Raw genomic sequence first — 26,236 nt, 5'->3', positions numbered from 1 at the left:
TTTAGAATATCTTTATCTAGACTGCTAATTTAGAAAGTTTAGAATTAGATCTAGAATCTAGATCTAGATCTAGATCTAATCGAGACTAGATTCTAGATCTAGAAATGTAGATCTAGATTCTAGATTTAGATCTAGTTTAGAGCAGAGTTTAGAGAGTTAGACTAGAATACTAAGAATAGTAGAATAGTTATTCTAGATCAGATCTTATCTGTAATTTATTTAGTAACTGTGATTAGATCTAGCTTATAACTACACTATTACTATACTATTATTAATTCATCTCTAATCCATCTTGAAAAATTCTAGATCTAGCATTCTAAACTAGATCTAGATTTTCTAGACCTAGACTAGAGATCTAGATAGATATCTAGAATCTAGATGGTGGTAGCCTACTTTTAGAAATTCTAGACTATGTCCGTTCAGAAATAGGCGTGTTAGGTTGTCAGTAGGCCTAGGGGGTATTGTAATCTCGGCTCAGACAAGTTTTATTAAAAATCAAGGTTATACGTTACTCTGATTCTAAGTTAGTATGTTAAAAACACGATGAAAACGGAGTAGAATCTAGATTTTAAGTTGGAAACATTCTATAACTAACTGCATTCTATAACGGCATTAAAACCTACAAACTTCAGATTAAATTATCATGTCCATACAAATAAAATACAGCTAATTTACGCACATAGATCTAGCTAGATCTAGATCTATTTCTAGAATGTTTACCTTGCATTCAATTAATCGTAGATCTACATCTCTTTGCACTTTCTGAAAGCGTAAAAATATTAACACTTTTAACACATTTCATGCAAATACACATTTGACCTTTTTTTTCGTTGAACGAAAGAAAAAAAACAACAGAAAAATGTCATAGTTTTTTGCTAGGAAAAAAATGTCTAGAAAAAAGTCATAAATTAAAAAATCCGGGAGTGATCTCCCCTCAACTTTCTGGAATATTCTTAAACAAACAACAGGGGATTGCAACACCGAATATAGACATGATTTGTAATCCATTTTAAATACTTAAACTTTTAAAATAGATTAAAATCTCGTAGAAAAAAGAATTGCACACGAAGTGAACGCCAAATAAAATGTGCATAATAGTGCAGAATATTAATAGTACTTTATATATATATATATATATATATATATATATATATATATATATATATATATATATATATATATATATATATATATATATATATATGTATATATATATTTATTTATTTATTAGCCTATACTTTATTTCCTGTGACTTTTTTTCTGTTTTCATTTTCCTGTAATGTTTTCGGATTTTTTTTTCTGTGACTCTAATTCCTCTGACTTTTTTCTTTGACTTTAACCGCGTGACATTTTTTTCCTTCAATCAACCCAACACCCCTTTTTACAAGCTTTTATTTAACTCACTTCCTCTGTCGACAGTCTGTCGACAGTCTGTCTAGATAGAAACGCAGGAGTGAAAATTCGGACAGTTCTACTTGACCGACACGATTCACAGTTGGCACGTGGGTCAAGACATGAAGACAATGCAATCTGAAACTAAATTTGACTTAATTGGATGCCTAATTGATTTTTTATGAATTAATTAAAATTTGGACCGAATTAGTAGGCATGTCTAGCCAACCACACCACACGCGTCATCAATAGCTGCGCCATCACGACCACGTAATGGCTGCGTTCAAAAACCATTGCGCGCCTACTGAACGTGATATTCAGTAGGCGCGCAATGGTTTTTAGTCATGTAACTCTATTGTAGATAAAACATGTAAAGTACTGAAAAAAAATTCATAAAAAACGTTTTAATAACAAGCTTTTATGTAATGATGCACTAAAAAGTAGAAAATAAATTATAGACTACTATTTAAATAACTATAAAGAAAAGCTTGGGTGTCTTCCTTAACATTAGTAAAGGTATCCAATAGATACTAAAGTGACCCACGCTTTTCTTTATAGTTATTTAAATAGTAGTCTATAATTTATTTTCTACTTTTTAGTGCATCATTACATAAAAGCTTGTTATTAAAACGTTTTTTATGAATTTTTACAAGCTTTTATTACAAGCTTTTATTTAACTCACTTCCTCGACAGTCTGTCTGTCTGTCTAGACGGAAACGCAGGAGTGAAAATTCGGACAGTTCTACTTGACCGATACGATTCAAAGTTAGCACGTGGGTCAAGACATGAAGACAATGCAATCTGAAACTAAATTTGACTTAATTGGATGCCTAATTAATTTTTTATGAATTAATTAAAATTTGGACCGAATTAGTAGGCATGTCTAGCCAACCACACCACACGCGTCATCACCTTCAATAGCTGCGCCATCACGTAATGGCTGCGTTCAAAAACCATTGCGCGCCTACTGAACGTGATGTTCAGTAGGCGCGCAATGGTTTTTAGTCATGTAACTCTATTGTAAATAAAACATGTTAAGTACTGAAAAAAAAATTCATAAAAAACGTTTTAATAACAAGCTTTTATGTAATGATGCATTAAAAAGTAGAAAATAAATTATAGACTACTATTTAAATAACTAGAAAGAAAAGCGTGGGTGTCTTCCTTAACATTAGTAAAGGTATCCAATAGATACTAAAGTGACCCACGCTTTTCTTTCTAGTTATTTAAATAGTAGTCTATAATTTATTTTCTACTTTTTAGTGCATCATTACATAAAAGCGTGTTATTAAAACGTTTTTTTTTAAATTTTTTTTAAAGAACTTGACCTACTCATAAGTACCCAAAAATATTCGTAATTGATCTCCCCTAATTTATTTAATTGATTAATCTAGATATCTAGATCAAACTTTTAATTATATAATTAGCCAAACCTATTTATTTATTATTTAAATTAAATCTGCTATAATTATTAATAATTAGTAGACTAGATCTAGGCCTAATGAATTAAAACGTTTTATTTTGACAGTTGGAAAATTGCGAGGTGCGAAAAGCGAAATGGCGAGGCGGTAAGCCGCGAGAAGGGCGCGAAAACGGTCGGTCACGTGACATTTTTGTCTCGCATATTACCACCACCCGATACTTACGCTGGTTGTTGTTAAAATGCGAAGATATCTGCGAAAAATACAGTGGTATTTGATGCAGACTTTAAAGACGTTTCGTTTACATTGTTAAAACTTTTGATTTTTCCGTCGCTAGACATACTGATGATTTGTCAACTTCCCCATCTTTTGAATCTTAGAATACCACCTTGTTCGAAACCGCCCGAAATACCGCCGACGATAGATCAACTTCTTTCTTTTGTGTGGAACACTGAGGCCGCCTGATTTATATCGTCTTTGGAGAATCCGCTGCCGCCGCAGACATATTTTGTATTGTTGCATAGAAATTTTGTATTATTGCCGCCGCCTACGATTTTTTTTTCTAGAATTTTTTTTCGCCATATAAATATCAGCACAAGCTGATCATTATAAGCAAGACATTGCCAAAATAACAGAAATGGTATAAATGCAAATTATAAAAAACGGAAAACAGATGTTGTGCGTGCGGATGATGATGATGAGAACATGGGTGCCAGTGTTGTTTGTGGGATGAACGGGGAGGTCAACTGTGATGAGAATGTGATATGTTGTGAATGTGGATTGGAAGAATTAAGTAGCCAAAGAAAAATGTATAAATGGGAGTCTTATGAACTGGGTTGGATGTACTGGGTGTGAAAGATGGTGTCACGAGGTGTGTTTGAGTAGGGCTAGGACTGTTTTAGAAGATTTTGTTTGTAAATTTTGTTTATAATTAAAATTACTTAATAAAGAATAAATAACACTTTTTAAAATTGTTTATCTATACTTTTACGCTTTCTGCAAGTACAACAATCCATGGATACAAGTAGCAAAATATCTCTCCCGCTGACAAGATTATACCAATTCATAATGACCCGCTCACGTTAGATTTTTCAAAATAATGTCGACTGAGACGGGATTTTCCTCTCTCCAACGAGAAAACAAGAGCGGGCGATGACAATAGCACAGCAACGATGTTAGGATTTTTTAATAGATAGATCTATATCTATCTATCTTAGTCTCTATCTTTCTATCTATATATAATAATGAAAACTGGGTTAAAAAATAACAACATACAACAACACCCGTGTTAACGGGTATGGTTATAAGCTTATGCTTGTTTATTTGAAAAAAAAAAGAATTTAAATAAATAAGCATGAAACAAAACTTTTTTCGCAAAAGGTGTCTCGCTATTTACCCGTGATTCCGCAGGTAGGCCTATGTCTCACATTATCTTCTCGCAGTTTTCCGCCTCGCCATTTCGCTTTTCGCGCCTCGCAATTTCCCAACACCCGTTGAATCAAATAGTACCACTTACACTGCAGGACGCCCAATAAACGGATCTCGTGCACTCAGGTAGCCACAGGGTAACTCGGGGCGCCTAATCGTTACCGAGGCATTGGAGGACACCCCTTATTCGATTTAGTAATCGATTTTAGTAGCCGTCCGTATAGATAGAATGAGTTTATAATTAACAGTGTAGAAAGTAAGCAAACTTAGTAAAGCTCCTCCGCCTATATATCTCCTCCATCCACCCTACACCTACGCCAGCATCTTTACATATCTAAATCTGGCTCATTTCCAAAGAATATACAATTTATTTAACAAATATAGGCCTATTTCTTTACATTATCTATTATTATGTTTTATAGAACACTAGCCATCGGTGCCCGTTTCACGTGAATTATAGGCCGATATATTTTAAAATGTACTTGTTTGAGAAAAATAATTTATGAAATAGTTATTGGTCAAAACGCAATGTGCTTTACTACACGCTGAACGATATTAGTGACAAAGCAAAGAAATAACTAATTAGTTAAAAATCCGACACATTTAACATAACACAGGCACACGCTGATTGTTAAGTGACTTAAATGATTCCGTTAAAAATCTGGCTATTCAATGGTCATTATGTTGTTTTTAAGTAATTTGTATTAGTTTGACCGATAAAATTGTATATATTTTATAGCGTACGTCTTGATGAGTAGATCTATAGATCTAGATCAAATTTGAATGAAGTAGTTCATTTCTTTACAGTCTAAAATCGGAAGATTCACATATAGCAAAAATAAAAATTAAGTCTGACCTGGAGTGTCTCGATCCCACTCCACCTGCGTGGTATTAAGTTCACTATATGATCTCAGCTATTTAGGCACCTTATCTAATATATATATAAAGCTCAATTCTGTATGTAACACATACGTTTGTCGTGGATCTCCGATGGATTTAAGTGTTATATAATTAAAGTCCTTATGGTCTAAATTTATGAGTTAAAAAATTAATATTGAAAGTTTTGGGAAATAATTTTCATTTATAAAACTGAAAGTAATAATTTTCGGCATGTTCGTTAAACACAAGTTTTAAAAAAATATCATCTTTTACAAAAATTCTAATTATGTCTTTATTTAGTCCTATATCACTTACTTCCATTTGATAAATTAGGAAAACAGAATTACTTCCCTTTATAAAACCATTGCATTAGTGGACAAGAATTTACTTTTTCTTACTTTGTTTTGGTGTTGGGAAAAAAAATAATTACATAATTAGCGGGGATTGATCAAGTGCAAATGTTGTAGGTATTTTACGGATAAGCTTGGAGTATTATAATTGTTCATTAAATTGAAACAGGCGCGTTCGTTTAAGTGAGTGCAAAAGACTATGAATAAGTTGGGGTACTATAGTCGTTTATTAAGCTAAAACAGGCGATTCCGCCCCGGGCTAGACTGTGAGCACTTTGCGTTTATGTTCGCGTTAGTGTTTTCTTTGTGTTTAGGTTGGGTTTGCGTTAGTGGTTGCGGTTTGATTTGGTTCGTTTTTGTTCTTTCTTTTTTCGTTTCTGTTTGTGTTTTTTTCTTTGGGTTTGTATTTGTGTTTTTGGTTTTGCGTTTGGATTTGGTTTGTTTTCGTTTGCTTTTTCGTTTTTTTGTGTGTTGTTATTGGTTGGTATTGGTGTTTGTGGTTGTGGTTGGGTTTGTTGTTAGGTTTTTGTTTTCGTTTGCTTTTTTGTTTGTTTTTTCTTTGTGCTTGTATTGGTGTCTGTGGTTGTGGTTGGGTTTATTGTTAGGTTTTTGTTTTCGTTTGTATTTGTAATTGTGTTAGCGTTATGTTTGCGTTTTGTTGTTTTGGTTTTGGTTGGTTGTGGTTTGGGTGGGCAATTGTGGTTGTGTTTTTTGTTAGGTTTTTTGTTTTCTTTTGTATTTGTAATTGTGTTAGCTTTATGTTTGCGTTTTGTTGTTTTGGTTTTGGTTGGTTGTGGTTTGGGTGGGCAATGCCGGGTTTATGATGATTACTAAACACACAGGTAATGGTCTTTAACAGAAAGGTTTTTCACAGAAGCCAGAGCAGGGCCTGGCCGGGACGGCTAGTTAAATATAAATTATGGAGAATGAAGGACGAATTTAAAAACCTTAACTTACGCGAACATGCCTATTCTTTCAAATTATTTTTTTTTATCCCAAATTAGCCAGTTCCATAGCTAAACAAACAAAGATTTCTATAAAATAATTAAGGCCTGAAATAGTTTAATATAGAAATTTATTTTCGTAATAGATTCTAGAGTAGATAGAGCCTAAATCTGGATCTTAGCTACTTATTAGCGTCTGCGTCTAGTTTTTGCGTAGATTTAGATCTAGTCAAGATCTAGAATCTCTAGATCTAGAATCCAAATAGATACAATAAATTTTATAAGTTTAGCCCGAAAAAATTGCATTGTATACATTTCATAGCGTACGTAGATCTAAATCAAATTTGAATGAAACATTTCATTTCTTTTTATTTAAAACTCGGCAGATGACGTCATTAGTTAATGTATAAACATTAGTGACGTCATTGTTTCATGGGTTCTTTTTCACAACTATAAACGCTTTTCCTGTTGCATAATTAAAAATGTTTTTCTACATTCGAATATGCCTTTATTTTTTATTTTTCTTCTTTAAATAAAATGTTGGTTATATATTTAAAATATCTACCATATTATTTTCAACAAAAGTCCGTATCAAGTTCTCCATACATTGCTGAAGATTCCAGAGTTTCTTCCAGGCATCTCTTCGCGGGGGGGGGGGGGGGCGAAGCCCCCCCGAAATTTTTTTACCGCCCCCCCGAACGAAATGAAATTTATAGAATTTATATAGAAAATATACACTTTTAACAGTGTCCGCCCCCCCGAAGAAAGTTTACCGCCCCCCCCCCCCCCCGAAGATTTCAGGTGCCCCCCCCCCCCCGGAGAAAAAAGTCTGGAAGAAACACTGGAAGATTCTGATGTGATACCCTGCGAAAATATTTTGCGGACAGAGAGAGAGAGAGAGAGAGAAGTGAGCACATGGGCTTTTATATATCAGGATATATATATATGTTACGGTCAAAGCCCGAAGTGCGGCCAAAGCGCGGATTGGCTGGCCAATCCGCGCATTGGCCGGCTCTCTTGGCCAAAGCCCGAAGAACTTAGCACGTAACATATATATATATATATATATATATATATATATATATATATATATATATATATATATATATATATATATATATATATATGTTACGGTCAAAGCCCGTCTAGAGAGAGAGAATGGGAGAGAGAGAGAGAGGCCTATATGCCTGGAATTTGGGCTAGAACAGATAAATGGCATTTCTTAAAATTCAATCCAGAATATTGCTTAGAAAAATGGACAATTTGTTGGGGAAAGAATATTATTTTATGGGAACCACTAATCCCTATATAGTTAATATAGATCTAGATCTACTTAACTATAGCCTTTCCGGCATATAGATAGATCTAGATTTAGAAGGTCTACATGAAGTTGTATGATAATATTCATAGCTTTAAGCCTTTAAGTTTAAGCTTAGGTTATTTTTTTTAAACTTACAATTAAGAATAATTAGAATAAAGATTAAGTCTTTTGAACATACATGATCTCTATAATATTAGTATTGTAAATATAAATGGTACTATCTTCATTGCCAGGATTATAAATGATGTGGTACTGAATCACATGGCAAGGGGAGACTCTGGTGTTGGTGTAGCTGGGACTATGTACAATGGCACAGCTTTAGATTACCCAGGGGTTCCCTACAACAAGACACATTTTCATAGCAGGTATGTGATTTGAACATTTCATAAACATTGTCAAGCTGTTAAAAAATAGTTTTACTCCCACACATTCTCCTGTAGCACACGCTGTCAGAAAAAGTTAGACACCCTAAAAGTAAATAACACCTCAACCTACCCCCCCCTCCCCCCATAAAGTTGCACATTTAAAAAAAAACAGAATGGTTTGTAAAATATTTAATTAACTTGGTTAACATTGATATAATATAAAATTTAGATTTTTATAAGTTTTTCCTTGTTTTCTGTTTAAGAAAATAAAAATTGAGAAATGTATATTTTTATTGTTCATTATTCTTTTCATTCATGTTTGTACATTTAGATTTTGCTGTTTATATCTTTGTCCGTGGGGTGGGGGTGGGGGTGGGGGGGGGGGTGGAGGGGGGGGGGGGGGAAGGACGAAAGGAAGGGTAATCGGCAGGGTCGGATAACAATGAGGGTTATTGACACGGGGTGGGGGGGGGTAATGTCCTGCTTCCATTTTATTATGCCCTAATGTCACTTTGGTTAAAGTATAACACAATATATGTCTTATTTTTTGTTTTGTTTTTTTTTGGCAGAGATGATTGTACAAACCCAGATGCTCCATTGTCTAATCTTAGCTCCACTGAAGATTTGAGACAATGCCAGTTATTAGAATTGCCTGACTTGGATCAAAGTCAAGATTATGTGCGTGATCAAATTGTTGGTTTGCTAAACAAGCTGATTGACCATGGCTCAGCTGGGTTTAGAGTGGATGCAGCAAAACACATTCATCCACAGCAACTAAGCACAATATATAGTACTGTGAGTAGTTTTATATGTGAAATGAGCTGTTGGGTTTGTTAATATGTGTATTTTTTGTTTACTAAATGACTACCTGCTTCTTGAAGATACTGCATTTGAAAATGTATGATAACATAAGCTGTAATAATTTTAGGTGAAAAATGTTGTGACAGGAGGTCGGCCAGTTTTTATCAATGAAGTTGTTAATACTATACCGGATGCTGTCACTTCAGATCAGTACTACAATTTAGGTTTAGTAACAGGTAAATTGGTTTGTTTCCTTTAGCTTTAGAAGTATCTCTAATAACAATAAAAATAAGACAAAGATATTTACAGTAAAAATTAAATTGCATCAGCCATTTGGCAGAGTAAGATCTAATTATTATTGATCTGATCATAAACCCATGTTCATTTTTACAATACCTTATAACAAGCTTTTTCTTTGTTCAGAATGTATGTTTGTAGGTTTGTGGCAAATCTTGTATCTCAGTTTTGACCAACTTCTAAAGCATCTATTCAGTTCAAACTATCCAGATTCATTTGTCTCTCATGACAATGCAAGAATCTGTGATTTCAAATTGCAATTTGAAATTTAATAAGAAGTTTAATTAGTCATTAAAAAAGATTTAAAGATTACTATATTCAATAATAAAAGGGTTGATACAAAAAATAAGAACAAAAAACTTTGTCATTTATGAGATGCCCTACATGTTTTACTGACCATAGCTTTTATTAAAGAAAAAATATGCAAAATAATCCGGACACAGACAAATGCACAAACAGAAAAATGTGAGGACTGTGACATTTTTCTGTGTGGGCTGATTTCTGTTCGCTCATTTTTCCTTTGCACATTTTTACGGTCACCGTTCATCCTGTATAGTCACGGATGACCTGGATTGAAATACCTTAGAGAATTTTCCCACCAGTAGCTCAGATTGTTTAAGCCAGAATAAATCTAATGAAACGCTAGGTAAGATTAGGTATTTTGAGAATAACATCCAGAGAAGTTATAGACAATTCCAGTAATAAAGAATTCATTGGTGAAGAGGCTTTACCCACCATTGGGGGGGGGGGGGGTTATCTTAGCTCTTGCCCAGAAGAAGCTGTTATATAGAACTTAATTTGTCAATATAAAATCACTATAATAACTAAAATAATCCCTGTCATTTTCCTAACACTTGAATACAAAACCAAAATTTGGCATATACTTCTTGCTTCTTAGAATTTGTTTACTCTGAAGTGATTGGTGAAAAACTCTCAAGACAAAATTATTCAGGGCTTTGTGATAGCTTTAAAGATCTTTTGCATGAAGAAAATGCTCTGCTGTTTGTTGATAATCATGACACTCAACGTGGCCGTGAGAGACCTGGATCGGTTGTGCTGAATTATAAAGTGAGAATCTTAAGGATAAAACTTTTTTCACTAATTACTTAATCTATGAGAGAAAAGTACATAATTAAGTCAACTCAAAATAAATGAACCAAAAATAGCTTGATATGAATAACGAAAACATGTAATGTATATTTTTTAACAGCTGTATAGCACTTTATTCGAGGTAAACTTGTAATCTGTAAACAATTTAGAATCCATCTCTGTACAAAAGAGCCCAAGCTTTAACACTGGCAGCTGGCTATGGAACTCAGAGAGTCATGTCTAGCTACTACTTTACTGACACGGAAGCTGGTCCCCCAGCTGATGACAATGAGAACATTCTAGATGTGTCAATAAATACTGAAAGTTTGTGTGATAATGGCTGGGTGTGTGAGCACAGGTAATTATTCTAAACATAGCTGATTAGCACTGTGTTGTATTGACTGTAAACATAGCTAATTAGCACTGTGTTGTATTGACTGTAAACATAGCTAATTAGCAGCACTGTGTTGTATTGACTGTAAACATAGCTAATTAGCACTGTGTTGTATTGACTGTAAACATAGCTAATTAGCACTGTGTTGTATTGACTTTAAACATAGCTAATTAGCACTGTGTTGTATTGACTGTAAACATAGCTAATTAGCACTGTGTTGTATTGACTGTAAACATAGCTAATTAGCACTGTGTTGTATTGACTGTAAACATAGCTAATTAGCACTGTGTTGTATTGACTGTAAACATAGCACTGTGTTGTACAAATAGCACACGTTTCTTCCATCTAGATTTACTTATCTTGAACATTATGTAACATATGAAAAATTATATTAGATCAAATTTGTTCTGATCAGGTGGCCAGTGATAAAGAATAGTGTGCAATTTAGCAACTTTGTTAGAGGAAAGCCTATGGCTAACTGCAGTGCTACAGAAAACACTGTGTCATTCAGTCGTGGAAGTGGAGGTTTCTTCTGGATGTCTAGTAACAATAGCCTGACCAGTCAGATCATCTATTCAGGTAAGGCCTCATGAAAGGCTAGCTGCTATTCCTTGTGAAAAATTAGTTGGTTAAAAATACATTTTTTGTACATATTTTTAACTATAACATCCTAATGAAATGGTTAGTGCTTATTTTGGTGAACAATTGAGGAAATACACTCAGTGCAAAGATCCTCTCACATCTGGTTGAGGAAATATATATCCTCTCAAGGTTGAGAGGAAATAAGCAAAGTATTTTTTTCCTTGACTGGATGTGAGAGGATATAAGCACCTTGCTTATTTCCTCTACAATATGATGAACTTATTTGTGGAAAAACAGAAACATTTCTACATAACATTTGGATAAACATGTAAAAAAAATGGTAATTTCTAATTCAGTTAAAAATTTTATGTTCTGAAAGAAATCATTGTTTTCCTAGACTACCCCTAATTCTAAGTAAGATATAAATATAATACATTAGAAAGTTATAATATAAATGTTTTTTTCTAAATATAGTGACAGAATTTGAGAGAACATTACATTTTTTTTCTATCATTATAAACACTTCCAAAGTAATGTATTAACTTATACAACATTTTATAAAGTATAAATATCAGTTTTATTATCCTCATTGATTGCCCATTTTACACTTGGTTATTATGTGTGGAAAAAGTTGTGCAAGACCTTTACATCACAGGTTTCCAGACTTTTTCTAATGGCAAACCTTTTTATATAGGACGGTGACCCACTTGCAATTGAATACCATATTGAAACGTAATTTCAAATTAAAACAACATAAAAGGTTTGTAGTAGGTCTATATCTTTATCTTGAAATTAAAAAAAAAATTGAATGCTATTATAGAAATTGCAGGACTTTATCCAGTTTCAAAATTTGTTGGTGAATTTTTGTAAATGCAAATCTTATGTCATTCTAAACATTTTATTCATTCATTTATTTTGTTTTTTAATTGAAGACTATAAGCTATAACTAGAAAGATAAGCATGGTCACATTTGGGCTTGAATAATACATACCACTCCAGAATTGTTTGGGCAACCTGTCTTTGCTGAGGAATCATACTGCAAATCCAAAAAATTCATCTTGTAGTTCATTGGCAATCCGGACTTTTTATTTAAAAAAAAAAGAGAGAATAGGTAACAGGATGCAGATAAAGAAATAACCTTATCAAAACTGACCACAGATGAATAGATAGACTCATAGGAACAGGGAGTAGATAAAGAAATAATCAGACAATTGGCCTACTGTGTAGATTATTAGAAATCAATCATTCATGCAGGCTCATTTGCCTTAAGATATGCCTTAAGAAAAATAAATGACATCTTAAATAATTGTTCTTTATATTTGTATTTTATTTTTATTTATGTTAATTAAATTTGTTTTTTTTTTATGAAACAAAAAATGTGTGTGTGTGTATTAGTTGTTATGTCTAGTATAAATTAACATAAAATCAGTGACCTAACAGATCAGTTGACCAGTTGAGGGCTATGGAAAGACTGGGATTCTAACCATTAAATTTTTTTTAAAGTGCTAATAACATAGTAGATTTTTAAACTTCTGTTGGCAAAAAAGACAATATCAAAGTACATATTTTCAGCAACAGTAAATACAATAGATTGATTCCATTTATTAAAAATAAAAGAACCATTTTGGACAATTTGGTTCATTGTTTACAGTCTAGGCACATGATATATGAAGAAAAAAAAAGCACCACAAAAAAACACAATAAGTATGGAGTTTTATCTGGATACTTGTATTATTTAATAAAAATATTGGATATGTTCTTTTGCTCTGTTTGCCTTGGTTACATATTTTCAGAAGTCTTACCAAACTATCATCTATTTTAAAGTTCTTCATTTTATTTTTTGAGTATCTTAAATTATAGGCCTACTTCCCTTAGTAAAGAATTTGCATATTTACCATCATCACACAGCAACTTTTATAGATTAATAAAAAAGCAACAGGCCTTATGCATCATTAAATGGAATGGAATTTAATTCAGTTTTACGTTAATACAATTAGATTTAAATAAATTAAACTTTTTTTTTTGGCAGACACTGAAATGAACTGTTTATAGGAGATAAAATTGTAATTAGCTACATATATTAAACCTTCGTTTCTGACTAACAATTATTTGTGGTAATTAATAGCTGGAGAAGTGTCAGAATGTTTTATGCTCAATACATAAAATATCAATTTGAAGAGGAAAAGCTATTTGTAATTTGAAATAATGATGTTGTAGACTATAGCTGAATATGGCCAACCTGCCTTTTCCCAGAACTCCCTGAAGGATATTATTGTGATGTCATCACTGACTGCCAACAGAAGTACTATGTAAACAGCTCAGGGATATTAAACTTGACGTTTTTTGGTGAACCTATTGTAGCTCTTGTCAAAGGTAAATATTAAATGTATGCTTTACACCTAATCTAAATCTTTAAAACAATTTTTTTAGGTTTACATAGGTAGCTTACTGTTATCCAATTTTTATAATTAAAATTATAAACCTTGGACTCTAGAGCCACAGGGATGGGTGGATGGGATAAAAATAAAAATCGGTAATCTATCGTTTTGGGTACGTAAAATCGCCCGCGGCTATTAATGTACGAAAACGTTACCTCATTGTCAAGGCTGTAATAGAAGTAGATATCTATATTGTGATATGTTTGTGTCAAATATTATAGATAAATGAATAATAAACCTAAATCAATGGCTAAATATATCAATATAGGCCAGAAATTAACTTTAAACAGCAGTGTCTGCAAGCAAGATTTGCTATATAAACTGCAGCCATTTGTAAAATAGAGTGACTTCCGCCTGAATCTCGTGCTATGAGTCTATAAAAATAAAACTTTAACAAGATGGCTGCTATAGTAAATGAGCATTGTTGCATCTGTTGGAAACATCGCTGGTGTTCATTTATTACTGAAAAGTTTTAATTCAATTGTTTAAAAACAGGTACATAAATGATACCAGAAAACATGTTTGTATTTTTCAAAACATAAATCCTCCTCAAAATGAGAAATAATTATTAAAATGTAAGGAGTCACCTGTTTTTCACATTACTAGTCGCGGGCGATTTTACGTACCTAAAACGATAGATTACCTAAAAATCTTCCAATTGGTTTTCATTCCTTTACAAAATTAATAAACATGGAGGAAGCCTGTAAAAATGTAAACCTAAGTGTACTCGTGTATCCTAGTATAGCCCCTTGTTACAAAACAAGGGTGATGATTATTCTCTAACTTCGTTTCAGTAACTGATTTGTGTTATGAAATAAAATGTTCAACTAATGAAATTGAATGGCTACCACTTGCATATTTACAAAGCATACATGCATATTTGTTAATGCTTTTGTTAATTTATAAATTATTACACAATTTCTGTTGAAAAGCAGACACAGTTTTCATGTACACAGCAATTTAAATATGTTTTCTACTAAATTGCCACAAGTTTAAAAAACAATTATTTAACAATCATTTAGATAACTTTACTGAAGAGGTAACAACAGATGGGAGTGTTTTGCTCACTGATGAATGGACAACAGAGAGTTACAATACATCTACCCCTGAGTTCACATATGAAAATTCAAACCTTTTTACCAATGGAGACACACATCCAGCTACCGATGAGTGGAGTACTGATGGTTACACACATTCAACTACGGATGAGTGGAGTACTGATGGTTACACACATTTAACTACGGATGAGTGGAGTACTGATGGTTACACACATTCAACTACGGATGAGTGGAGTACTGATGGTTACACACATCCAACTACAGATGAGTTGAGTACTACCACAGAACCTCAGACGATACTTGGCTGGCACAGAACTGTTGTATTTTTAGAGAGGCGAACTAACCCTGGAGAGGATGTTTTTTTCAGGGGAGGAATAACCTCAAGCAGAATTTCTGATCCAAAAGGTATTTATGAAAATTTGTCTTCTATCTCCTGTTTAATTTGATGTGATTTTTATGTGGAAAACAGTTAATCCCTAGGATTATGGCATTTATCAGTATTGTAGTCCCTGGATGATAAAATATTTGTAACAGCCACAATTCAGATTCTTTTCAGAACTAAACTTTTTTCAGCTTGTGAAACCTATGATTTTGAAACCAACCCATGTGTCATTCCAATTCGCCACAGACAGCTACAAGTTTTAGAAGCTACGCCTGCCAGAGATTCCTGGGCTAAAGGGGACAATTTTTTAGATTGGTTTGGTCCAGAACCTACACAGGAGAAGCATGGTGCTACTGTAATTCTTTTTTTTTTAAAGAGTTATAGTAGCTGCTTAAAATTTTTTTTAGACAAGTTACATCTGATATTAAAATGTGTTGCTAAAAATTAATAGTGATGCCTACAATATACAGTACTATGTAAAATGTAAATCAGATTTGATTGTCACCAAACCATTTTCTTTTCACCTTTTCAGTTGGCGCAGGGATCACCAGGCCAATGGACAAGCAGCGTAAGAGGCTCTAAATATTATGATCCTTTAAATACGTAAGTCATAAGGTTTTATACAGATGTTTTGTATAATCTTATTCAAGTTTTTACCATTTCTCTTTTAAGCCTACTGATCATCTTTTTATCTTCTATATTATATCTAGTGGTCATATATAAGTTTGGTGTATTATATCTGGTGGTCATCTGTAGGTCTGCTGTATTATATCTGGTGGTCATCTGTAGGTCTAATGGTCATCTGTAGGTGTGGTGTATTATATCTGGTGGTCATCTGTAGGTCTGCTGTATTATATCTGATGGTCATCTGTAGGTCTGGTGGTCATCTGTAGGTCTGCTGTATTATATCTGGTGGTCATCTGTAGGTCTGCTGTATTATATCTGGTGGTCATCTGTAGGTCTGGTGGTCATCGGTAGGTCTGCTGTATTATATCTGGTGGTCATCTGTAGTTCTGGTGGTCATCTGTAGGTCTGGTGATCATCTGTAGGTCTGCTGTATTATATCTGGTGGTCATCTGTAGGTCTGGTGGTCATCTCTAGGTCTGGTGGTCATCAGTAGGTCTGGTGGTCATCTGTAGGTCTGCTGTATTATATCTTGTGGTCATCTGTAGGTCTGCTGTATTATATCTGGTGGTCATCTGAAGGTCTGCTGTATTATATCTGGTGGTCATCTGTAGGTCTGCTGTATTATATCTGGTGGTCATCTGAAGGTCTGCTGTATTATATCTGGTGGTCATCTGTAGGTCTGCTGTATTATATCTGGTTGTCATCTTTAGGTCTGCTGTATTATATCTGGTGGTCATCTGTAGGTCTGGTGGTCATCTGTAGGTCTGCTGTATTATATCTTGTGGTCATCTGTAGTTCTGCTGTATTATATCTGGTGGCCATCTGTAGGTCTGCTGTATTATATCTGGTTGTCATCTTTAGGTCTGCTGTATTATATCTGGTGGTCATCTGTAGGTCTGGTGGTCATCTGTAGATCTGCTGTATTATATCTGGTGGCCATCTGTAGGTCTGCTGTATTATATCTGGTGGTCATCTGTAGGTCTGGTGGTCATCTGTAGTTCTGGTGATCATCTGTAGGTCTGCCTTATTATATCTGGTGGTAATCTATAGGTAATATCTGGTAATGTAATCTGGCCCCTACCACACAGATCTGTCTGGCCCCTACCTCACAGATCTGTTTAGTCTGGCCCCTACCTCACAGATCTGTTTGGCCCCTACCACACAGATCTGTTTGGCCCCTACCTCACAGATCTGTTTAGTCTGGCCCCTACCACACAGATCTGTTTAGTCTGGCCCCTACCTCACAGATCTGTTTGGCCCCTACCACACAGATCTGTTTAGTCTGGCCCCTACCTCACAGATCTGTTTAGTCTGGCCCCTACCACACAGATCTGTTTAGTCTGGCCCCTACCTCACAGATCTGTTTAGTCTGGCCCCTACCTCACAGATCTGTTTAGCCTGGCCCCTACCACACAGATCTGTTTGGCCCCTACCACACAGATCTGTTTAGTCTGGCCCCTACCACACAGATCTGTCTGGCCCCTACCACACAGATCTGTTTAGTCTGGCCCCTACCACACAGATCTGTTTAGTCTGGCCCCTACCACACAGATCTGTCTGGCCCCTACCACACAGATCTGTTTGGCCCCTACCACACAGATCTGTCTGGCCCCTACCACACAGATCTGTTTAGTCTGGCCCCTACCACACAGATCTGTCTGGCCCCTACCACACAGATCTGTTTGGCCCCTACCACACAGATCTGTTTAGTCTGGCCCCTACCACACAGATCTGTTTAGTCTGGCCCCTACCACACAGATCTGTTTGGCCCCTACCACACAGATCTGTTTAGTCTGGCCCCTACCACACAGATCTGTTTAGTCTGGCCCCTACCACACAGATCTGTTTGGCCCCTACCACACAGATCTGTTTAGTCTGGCCCCTACCACACAGATCTGTTTGGCCCCTACCACACAGATCTGTTTAGTCTGGCCCCTACCACACAGATCTGTCCGGCCCCTACCACACAGATCTGTTTAGTCTGGCCCCTACCACACAAATCTGTTTAGTCTGGCCCCTACCACACAGATCTGTTTAGTCTGGCCCCTACCACACAGATCTGTTTAGTCTGGCCCCTACCACACAGATCTGTTTAGTCTGGCCCCTACCACACAGATCTGTTTGGCCCCTACCACACAGATCTGTTTAGTCTGGCCCCTACCACACAGATCTGTTTGGCCCCTACCACACAGATCTGTTTGGCCCCTACCACACAGATCTGTTTAGTCTGGCCCCTACCACACAGATCTGTTTAGTCTGGCCCCTACCACACAGATCTGTTTAGTCTGGCCCCTACCACACAGATCTGTTTAGTCTGGCCCCTACCACACAGATCTGTTTGGCCCCTACCACACAGATCTGTTTAGTCTGGCCCCTACCACACAGATCTGTTTAGTCTGGCCCCTACCACACATATCTGTTTGGCCCCTACCACACAGATCTGTTTGGCCCCTACCACACAGATCTGTTTAGTTTGGCCCCTACCACACAGATCTGTCTGGCCCCTACCACACAGATCTGTTTAGTCTGGCCCCTACCACACAGATCTGTTTAGTCTGGCCCCTACCACACAGATCTGTTTAGTCTGGCCCCTACCACACAGATCTGTTTAGTCTGGCCCCTACCACACAGATCTGTTTAGTCTGGCCCCTACCACACAGATCTGTTTAGTCTGGCCCCTACCACACAGATCTGTTTGGCCCCTACCACACAGATCTGTTTAGTCTGGCCCCTACCACACAGATCTGTTTGGCCCCTACCACACAGATCTGTTTAGTCTGGCCCCTACCACACAGATCTGTTTAGTCTGGCCCCTACCACACAGATCTGTTTAGTCTGGCCCCTACCACACAGATCTGTTTAGTCTGGCCCCTACCACACAGATCTGTTTGGCCCCTACCACACAGATCTCTTTAGTCTGGCCCCTACCACACAGATCTGTTTGGCCCCTACCACACAGATCTGTTTGGCCCCTACCACACAGATCTGTCTGGCCCCTACCACACAGATCTGTTTAGTCTGGCCCCTACCACACAGATCTGTTTAGTCTGGCCCCTACCACACAGATCTGTTTAGTCTGGCCCCTACCACACAGATCTGTCTGGCGCCTACCACACAGATCTGTTTGGCCCCTACCACACAGATCTGTTTAGTCTGGCCCCTACCACACAGATCTGTTTAGTCTGGCCCCTACCACACAGATCTGTTTGGCCCCTACCACACAGATCTGTTTAGTCTGGCCCCTACCACACAGATCTGTTTGGTCTGGCCCCTACCACACAGATCTGTTTGGCCCCTACCACACAGATCTGTTTGGCCCCTACCACACAGATCTGTCTGGCCCCTACCACACAGATCTGTTTGGTCTGGCCCCTACCACACAGATCTGTTTGGCCCCTACCACACAGATCTCTTTAGTCTGGCCCCTACCACACAGATCTGTTTGGCCCCTACCACACAGATCTGTTTAGTCTGGCCCCTACCACACAGATCTGTTTGGTCTGGCCCCTACCACACAGATCTGTTTGGCCCCTACCACACAGATCTGTTTGGCCCCTACCACACAGATCTGTTTAGTTTGGCCCCTACCACACAGATCTGTCTGGCCCCTACCACACAGATCTGTTTGGCCCCTACCACACAGATCTGTTTAGTCTGGCCCCTACCACACAGATCTGTTTGGCCCTACCACACAGATCTGTTTAGTCTGGCCCCTACCACACAGATCTGTTAAGTCTGGCCCCTACCACACAGATCTGTTTAGTCTGGCCCCTACCACACAGATCTGTTTAGTCTGGCCCCTACCACACAGATCTGTTTAGTCTGGCCCCTACCACACAGATCTGTTTGGCCCTACCACACAGATCTGTTTAGTCTGGCCCCTACCACACAGATCTGTTTAGTCTGGCCCCTACCACACAGATCTGTTTGGCCCCTACCACACAGATCTGTTTGGCCCCTACCACACAGATCTGTTTAGTCTGGCCCCTACCACACAGATCTGTTTAGTCTGGCCCCTACCACACATATCTGTTTAGTCTGGCCCCTACCACACAGATCTGTTTAGTCTGGCCCCTACCACACAGATCTGTTTAGTCTGGCCCCTACCACACAGATCTGTTTAGTCTGGCCCCTACCACACAGATCTGTTTGGCCCCTACCACACAGATCTGTTTGGCCCCTACCACACATATCTGTTTAGTCTGGCCCCTACCACACAGATCTGTTTGGCCCTACCACACAGATCTGTTTAGTCTGGCCCCTACCACACAGATCTGTTTAGTCTGGCCCCTACCACACAGATCTGTTTAGTCTGGCCCCTACCACACAGATCTGTTTAGTCTGGCCCCTACCACACAGATCTGTTTAGTCTGGCCCCTACCACACAGCTCTGTTTAGTCTGGCCCCTACCACACAGATCTGTTTAGTCTGGCCCCTACCACACAGATCTGTTTGGCCCCTACCACACAGATCTGTTTAGTCTGGCCCCTACCACACAGATCTGTCTGGCCCCTACCACACAGATCTGTTTGGCCCCTACCACACATATCTGTTTAGTCTGGCCCCTACCACACAGATCTGTTTAGTCTGGCCCCTACCACACAGATCTGTTTGGCCCCTACCACACAGATCTGTTTAGTCTGGCCCCTACCACACAGATCTGTTTGGCCCCTACCACACAGATCTGTTTAGTCTGGCCCCTACCACACAGATCTGTCTGGCCCCTACCACACAGATCTGTTTGGCCCCTACCACACATATCTGTTTAGTCTGGCCCCTACCACACAGATCTGTTTGGTCTGGCCCCTACCACACAGATCTGTTTGGCCCCTACCACACAGATCTGTTTAGTCTGGCCCCTACCACACAGATCTGTTTGGCCCCTACCACACAGATCTGTTTAGTCTGGCCCCTACCACACAGATCTGTTTGGTCTGGCCCCTACCACACAGATCTGTTTAGTCTGGCCCCTACCACACAGATCTGTTTAGTCTGGCCCCTACCACACAGATCTGTTTAGTCTGGCCCCTACCACACAGATCTGTTTGGTCTGGCCCCTACCACACAGATCTGTTTGGCCCCTACCACACAGATCTGTTTAGTTTGGCCCCTACCACACAGATCTGTCTGGCCCCTACCACACAGATCTGTTTGGCCCCTACCACACAGATCTGTTTAGTCTGGCCCCTACCACACAGATCTGTTTGGCCCCTACCACACAGATCTGTTTAGTCTGGCCCCTACCACACAGATCTGTTTAGTCTGGCCCCTACCACACAGATCTGTTTGGCCCCTACCACACAGATCTGTTTAGTCTGGCCCCTATCACACAGATCTGTTTAGTCTGGCACCTACCACACAGATCTGTTTAGTCTGGCCCCTACCACACAGATCTGTTTGGCCCCTACCACACAGATCTGTTTGGCCCCTACCACACAGATCTGTTTAGTCTGGCCCCTACCACACAGATCTGTTTGGCCCCTACCACACAGATCTGTTTGGCCCCTACCTCACTGATCTGTTTTAGTCTGGCCCCTACCACACAGATCTGTTTGGCCCCTACCACACAGATCTGTTTAGTCTGGCCCCTACCACACAGATCTGTTTGGCCCCTACCACATAGATCAGTTTGGCCCCTACCACACAGATCTGTCTTATTTTATCTCATTTTTATATATCTTCATTATATCTATCTAATATTATTTGTTTATTCTACATTTTTACTTTCTCGTATACAAAGTATAGAGAAAGTATTGTAATCGTGCAAAACAAAAATCGAGATTTTTGTAAATCACGACGTTTGACACTTCCCTGAATCGGAAAAACATAGTTTTGCAATCTTGTCCGTAAGTCTGTTGGTGTATGTGTGTCTGTGAACACAATAACTTGAGTACCGTTAATCTTAGGTTGATGAAATTTCATATACAAGTATTAAATCAAATCTGTAATTCTGTATCAACTTTTCAGCGATTTCCGATAAACGGAAATGGAATTGATTTTACTTTCAATTTTTCAAAAAGCCTATAACGTTTCAGATGTAAGCAAAAGATCTAATTCGCTGTCTTCTGTCAAATTTTGAGTAATTTCCGTTGACCGGAAGTAATAATTTTCGCTATTTCCGATTTTTCAAAAAAAAAAAACGCATGTGAATTTATAAAGTACTAATAATATTCCGCACTATTTTGCATTTTTTATATGACGTTCACTTGGTGTGCAATTCTTTTTTTCTACGAGATTTTATTCTATTTTAAAAAGTTTAAGTAATTAAACTGGATTAAAAGTCATGTCTATTCCGAGTTGCCATTCCCTGTTGTTTCATATAAGAATATTCGAGAAAGTTTAGGGGAGATCACTCCCGGTTTATTTATCATATAATCTTGTCTTTAGATATGGTGACCACTACTGGATATTAGATGTGGACATGGACTGCTCAAGGTCTTACAATGGATTTTTTGAGTTTAAAGGGGTTCTATCCAACGGATGGGAGACTGGTACTAGTTTAGATATCAATTGTTCTGGAGATGCAGCAGTAACTTCTCCATATCATGCAGGAAATCACATAGGGAGATGCGGCTACATTAATGTTTATCACTGGGGATCTGGCACTTGTGAGATTCATTCATTTTTAAATACTACCTCCAGTTAGAAATAAATCAACAATATTTATTGTATTGAAAAGAGATTTAAATGCATAATGCCAAAGCGTTTATTATTATTTGTGTTTGTTGTTATGACTATTAACAAATCACCTTGTGATAACCTCCAGGATTTAATAAACGTGAATTTATCATGTGTTAACTCCCTTGGACAAATTTTAGAATTCATGTTATATAATATAAACAAGTTTCATTGGCAGGGCAATACGGCACGAGGAGCCCTATAAGCTGCTTGAAAAAATGTGTTAGTCAACTGTTGAAAAAATAAAAATTGAATTAAAAAAATCTTCACATTATTTTCCGCTGTGGTTATTTAATAGGTTATATTACTTATAATCTAAGACCTTAAGGTTGTTTTTTATTATATAAATATTTATTATATTTTGAAATTGTAAAAATAAAACGACGCAAGCTCTTTATCACGGTATCTTTAATTTAATTTCAAGCGAGATTATTTCATGTGGGGAGGTCCATTGGGAGATGGGAGAAGTAGCCCTCACGCTTACACAGATGCCTTTGTCACTAGTTGTAGATACTTGATAGAAAAATATATATATGCGTGTGTGTTATAGGTTATATTACTTAGTAAATAAAATTTTGAGGCAGATGTAGTTTGACGATTGAGAACATCAGAAACAAATGCAAATAGTGAAATATTGAAAGTTAAACATATGTCAATGCACCTACCATCAGTGTACTAACAGGCAGATATTGTTAACTCAGGCAGTCTACGATACATCCACAGGGAAAAGATTGCTAAATATGTTCAATAGTTCAATAGAACACACACACACACACACACACATATATATATATATATATATTTATATATATATATATATATAAAGAATCTAACACAATAAGGCTCACTAAGATGTAGCTCACAATATATTGAACTGTTGTTGAAATGCCACTTCTGATTTCTCTGATGTTGAGATACCACTTCTGATTTCTCTGTCTGTTGTTGAGATGCCACTTCTGGTTTCTCTGTCTGTTTTTGGAATACCACTTCTGATTTCTCTGTCTGCTGTTTAGATGCCACTTCTGCTGATGAAATTCTGGTGGTTACTAAATATTAAATATGCAGATGAGAATCAGTTTGGTTCACCTCCTTTATGTTTAATGTTGGGGTAACTCAATAAAATATGAATTAAAATCTACAATTAGTTTAATTCTTAAAATCATTCACACGTAATATAATATACTACAATGCAGAATTGTGATATCCTACACGGAAATGAGGAAGTCATATTATATTACAAAGTCATTTGTATTTTTTAAAAAAGCTAAAATTTAATAAAAAAAAGTTTTAACATGTTAAGGAAACAAAAGGGAGCCCTTCTATTGAAAAGAAAGCAACAAGGGTGTAAATATTGGACTTGTAGTGCCATCGATTTTCTTAAACCATAAATCTTCCTGATTCTATTTTTTTTTCTAACAAATGACCCCAAGCCATGGCTCATGCTGCGAATGGACACAGCTGGTCAATGCATCTCTCCGGACCAGTCGTTGAACAAATGTATTTAAAGCCCTCACCATCGATTTTGGAATAAATAAAGATATTGCTGAAAGCGGTGATGGTGTTTGAGGCTACAGCCGGATTAGGGTTTTCTGGTTCAAGTCAGTTGGGAATCTAGTAACTAATAACACCTTTCCAAATTCTACTTGGGGCGGAATCTTCTTCACTACTACGTTCAACAGGATTCCTATAAATCTTTTCACTTAATTTTCGCCAAATTACAGCATCTAAAATTATTTCGAAAAATCTATATTGTAGGCCTATTTGTCTGATAGCATTCGTTTTAAATGTTATAACTACATGAATCATCACCAACAACATGTTATGATGAGGCAGGTAGAATTGTTTTCTATAAGTAAACAGCTACGGCCATCTCAATAGCTCCGTCTATACAATCGTAGACTGGGCAATAGAAAATACAATTCATTGCAATGGTAACATTTTCTTTCTTAGCTGTATTGTTTTTTTTTCAAAACAAGTCTTCAACAATAATGTTTGTTTAGGTCCACACATCAATCACAGGGCAGTAATTAAATGCTATTTGTCTCTGACCTGCACGTAGAAAAACGGTCGCAGCCAGAGTTTCTTCCAGGCATCTCTTCGGGGGGGGCGAAGCCCCCCCCCCCCCCCGAAAAATTTTTACCGCCCCCCCCCCCCCGAACGAAATGAAATTTATATAATTTATATAGAAAATATATACTTTTAACAGTGTCCGCCCCTCCGAAGAAAGTCTACCGCCCCCCCGAAAATTTCAAGTGCCCCCCCGGAGAAAAAAGTCTGGAAGAAACACTGGTCGCAGCTGCTGATAATAGCGAGTGTGTAGAACAAAAAGACATGTTGTTTTGTTGATCAGCCAGAAATGTAATTAGTTCCCTTGTAGCTAGTTATGAAAGTCCAATAATACTAGTCATTATTTTCAAAAACAAAACCACATAGATTTAATTTAAAAGTCGAATAACATAAGTCGTTAAAAAACGCATTTTAGCTTTGACTTGCACACCAAATAATAACAGCTGAGTATAATATTTTATTTGTCCGTTGAGAAAATATACAAGGCTGTGATGTTTCGTATTTTCTCTTTCCCGCCGACAAATAGTCCGTAGGCCTACGTAAAAGGCATTGATTGTGACATTTAGAAAAGTTAATTTTAAAATAGGACTAACATATTGTTACATAAAACTTAAAAAAATAATATTTATACCATAATATTTAGTATCAATTAGTACAAAATCTATATAACTGATCAATCGACCAAGCATTAATATTTTACAAAAACATCGCTACGTTTATATTAACATTCATGAGAACTAGACTTGTACTATACCACATTCCCCCCCGCCCCCTCCCCATTGAAGTGTATGACGTCGTATAATGACGCCCCAACCCTTCCAATTCTCTAGCAGGTTCTACATTTGAACTATGATCGTTTATGCGCTGTCTGTGAACGTTCACAATTTTTAGTCAAACGCGAGAACGAACATTATGAAGACCGTATTGCGCATTATGGAGACAATCAGAACGGTTGAATGGATCGTATTGCACATTATTGAGACAATCAGAACTGTTGAAACTATGATATTCACTGCAGTTAATTTTGTTAGAAAATGTATATCTCTCCATGGCTAATGACTCGTAATGAGCTTTTGAATTTAAGTAAAACAGACCGAGTCTTAAAAGGTCTTTTGTGTCCCAATGTGTGACCACTCTGCTGCTTGATGCTTGATATATTTCAGATCTCGTTGACACTGTCTGTCAATTTGTCAATTTATTTGACCTCATTCTCTTTACTCCTTGTGGAGCATAGCAAATCAAACCATAAATCTGTGAGTATAGGACTGCACACAAACATATCTGTATCTATCTATCTATATATATATATATATATATATATATATATATATATATATATATATATATATATATATATATATATATATATATATATAATCTAGTCCTGTGGAAGTAAGCTACAGTTACCTCATTGGGTGACAACTGAGGCTACGGCGCTATATCTGTTTTATAAGCTTTGTTGCTTTATTCAACTCCTTACATCAGGCAGACTTCCACATTTCACTGTTCATTGTGATACTGCTATCGAATAAGCTTGAAACATTTTAATGGAGGTTTTCAAGAGAATGCCACAGACTGGAATGTCCTTTAAGATATTCAGTTATTGCGAAGCTGTTTAGGTGTCGCTGTTTAAAAGATTCATTTTATAAAGTAAAAGTCAGTGGATTTTCAAACAACTCGATCGATGCTGTATCGACCAGACTTCCACAGCCAGCTAGACATA

General features: G+C 36.9%; 1 protein-coding gene across 7 annotated transcripts in view; it reads left to right on the top strand.

Annotated features, from left to right (window-relative positions):
• Positions 1-22,759, top strand: part of LOC131940918 (alpha-amylase 1) — a 33,398-nt gene extending 10,639 nt beyond the window's left edge. For 5 of the 7 annotated variants that reach the window (XM_059299829.1, XM_059299830.1, XM_059299828.1 and 2 more), the window contains 11 exons: positions 7,969-8,100; positions 8,670-8,895; positions 9,029-9,137; positions 10,097-10,266; positions 10,458-10,645; positions 11,097-11,260; positions 13,517-13,636; positions 14,724-15,164; positions 15,333-15,496; positions 15,674-15,744; positions 22,156-22,757. In XM_059299829.1, coding sequence (XP_059155812.1) covers positions 7,969-8,100; positions 8,670-8,895; positions 9,029-9,137; positions 10,097-10,266; positions 10,458-10,645; positions 11,097-11,260; positions 13,517-13,636; positions 14,724-15,164; positions 15,333-15,496; positions 15,674-15,744; positions 22,156-22,414 — 2,044 coding nt within the window. In that variant the 3' untranslated portion in view covers positions 22,415-22,757. Of the gene's footprint in view, positions 1-7,783; positions 7,807-7,968; positions 8,101-8,669; positions 8,896-9,028; positions 9,138-10,096; positions 10,267-10,457; positions 10,646-11,096; positions 11,261-13,516; positions 13,637-14,723; positions 15,165-15,332; positions 15,497-15,673; positions 15,745-22,155 lie in introns of those variants that run through there. The other 2 variants (XM_059299832.1, XM_059299827.1) reach the window with 2 other exon arrangements.
• Positions 22,760-26,236: the final 3,477 nt, after the last annotated feature.

The sequence above is a fragment of the Physella acuta genome, unplaced genomic scaffold (genome assembly GCF_028476545.2).
Source record: "Physella acuta isolate Inbredline_101_S28 unplaced genomic scaffold, ASM2847654v3 ptg000335l, whole genome shotgun sequence".
Taxonomy (NCBI): domain Eukaryota; kingdom Metazoa; phylum Mollusca; class Gastropoda; family Physidae; genus Physella; species Physella acuta.
This window is presented reverse-complemented; position numbering and strand designations above follow the sequence as displayed.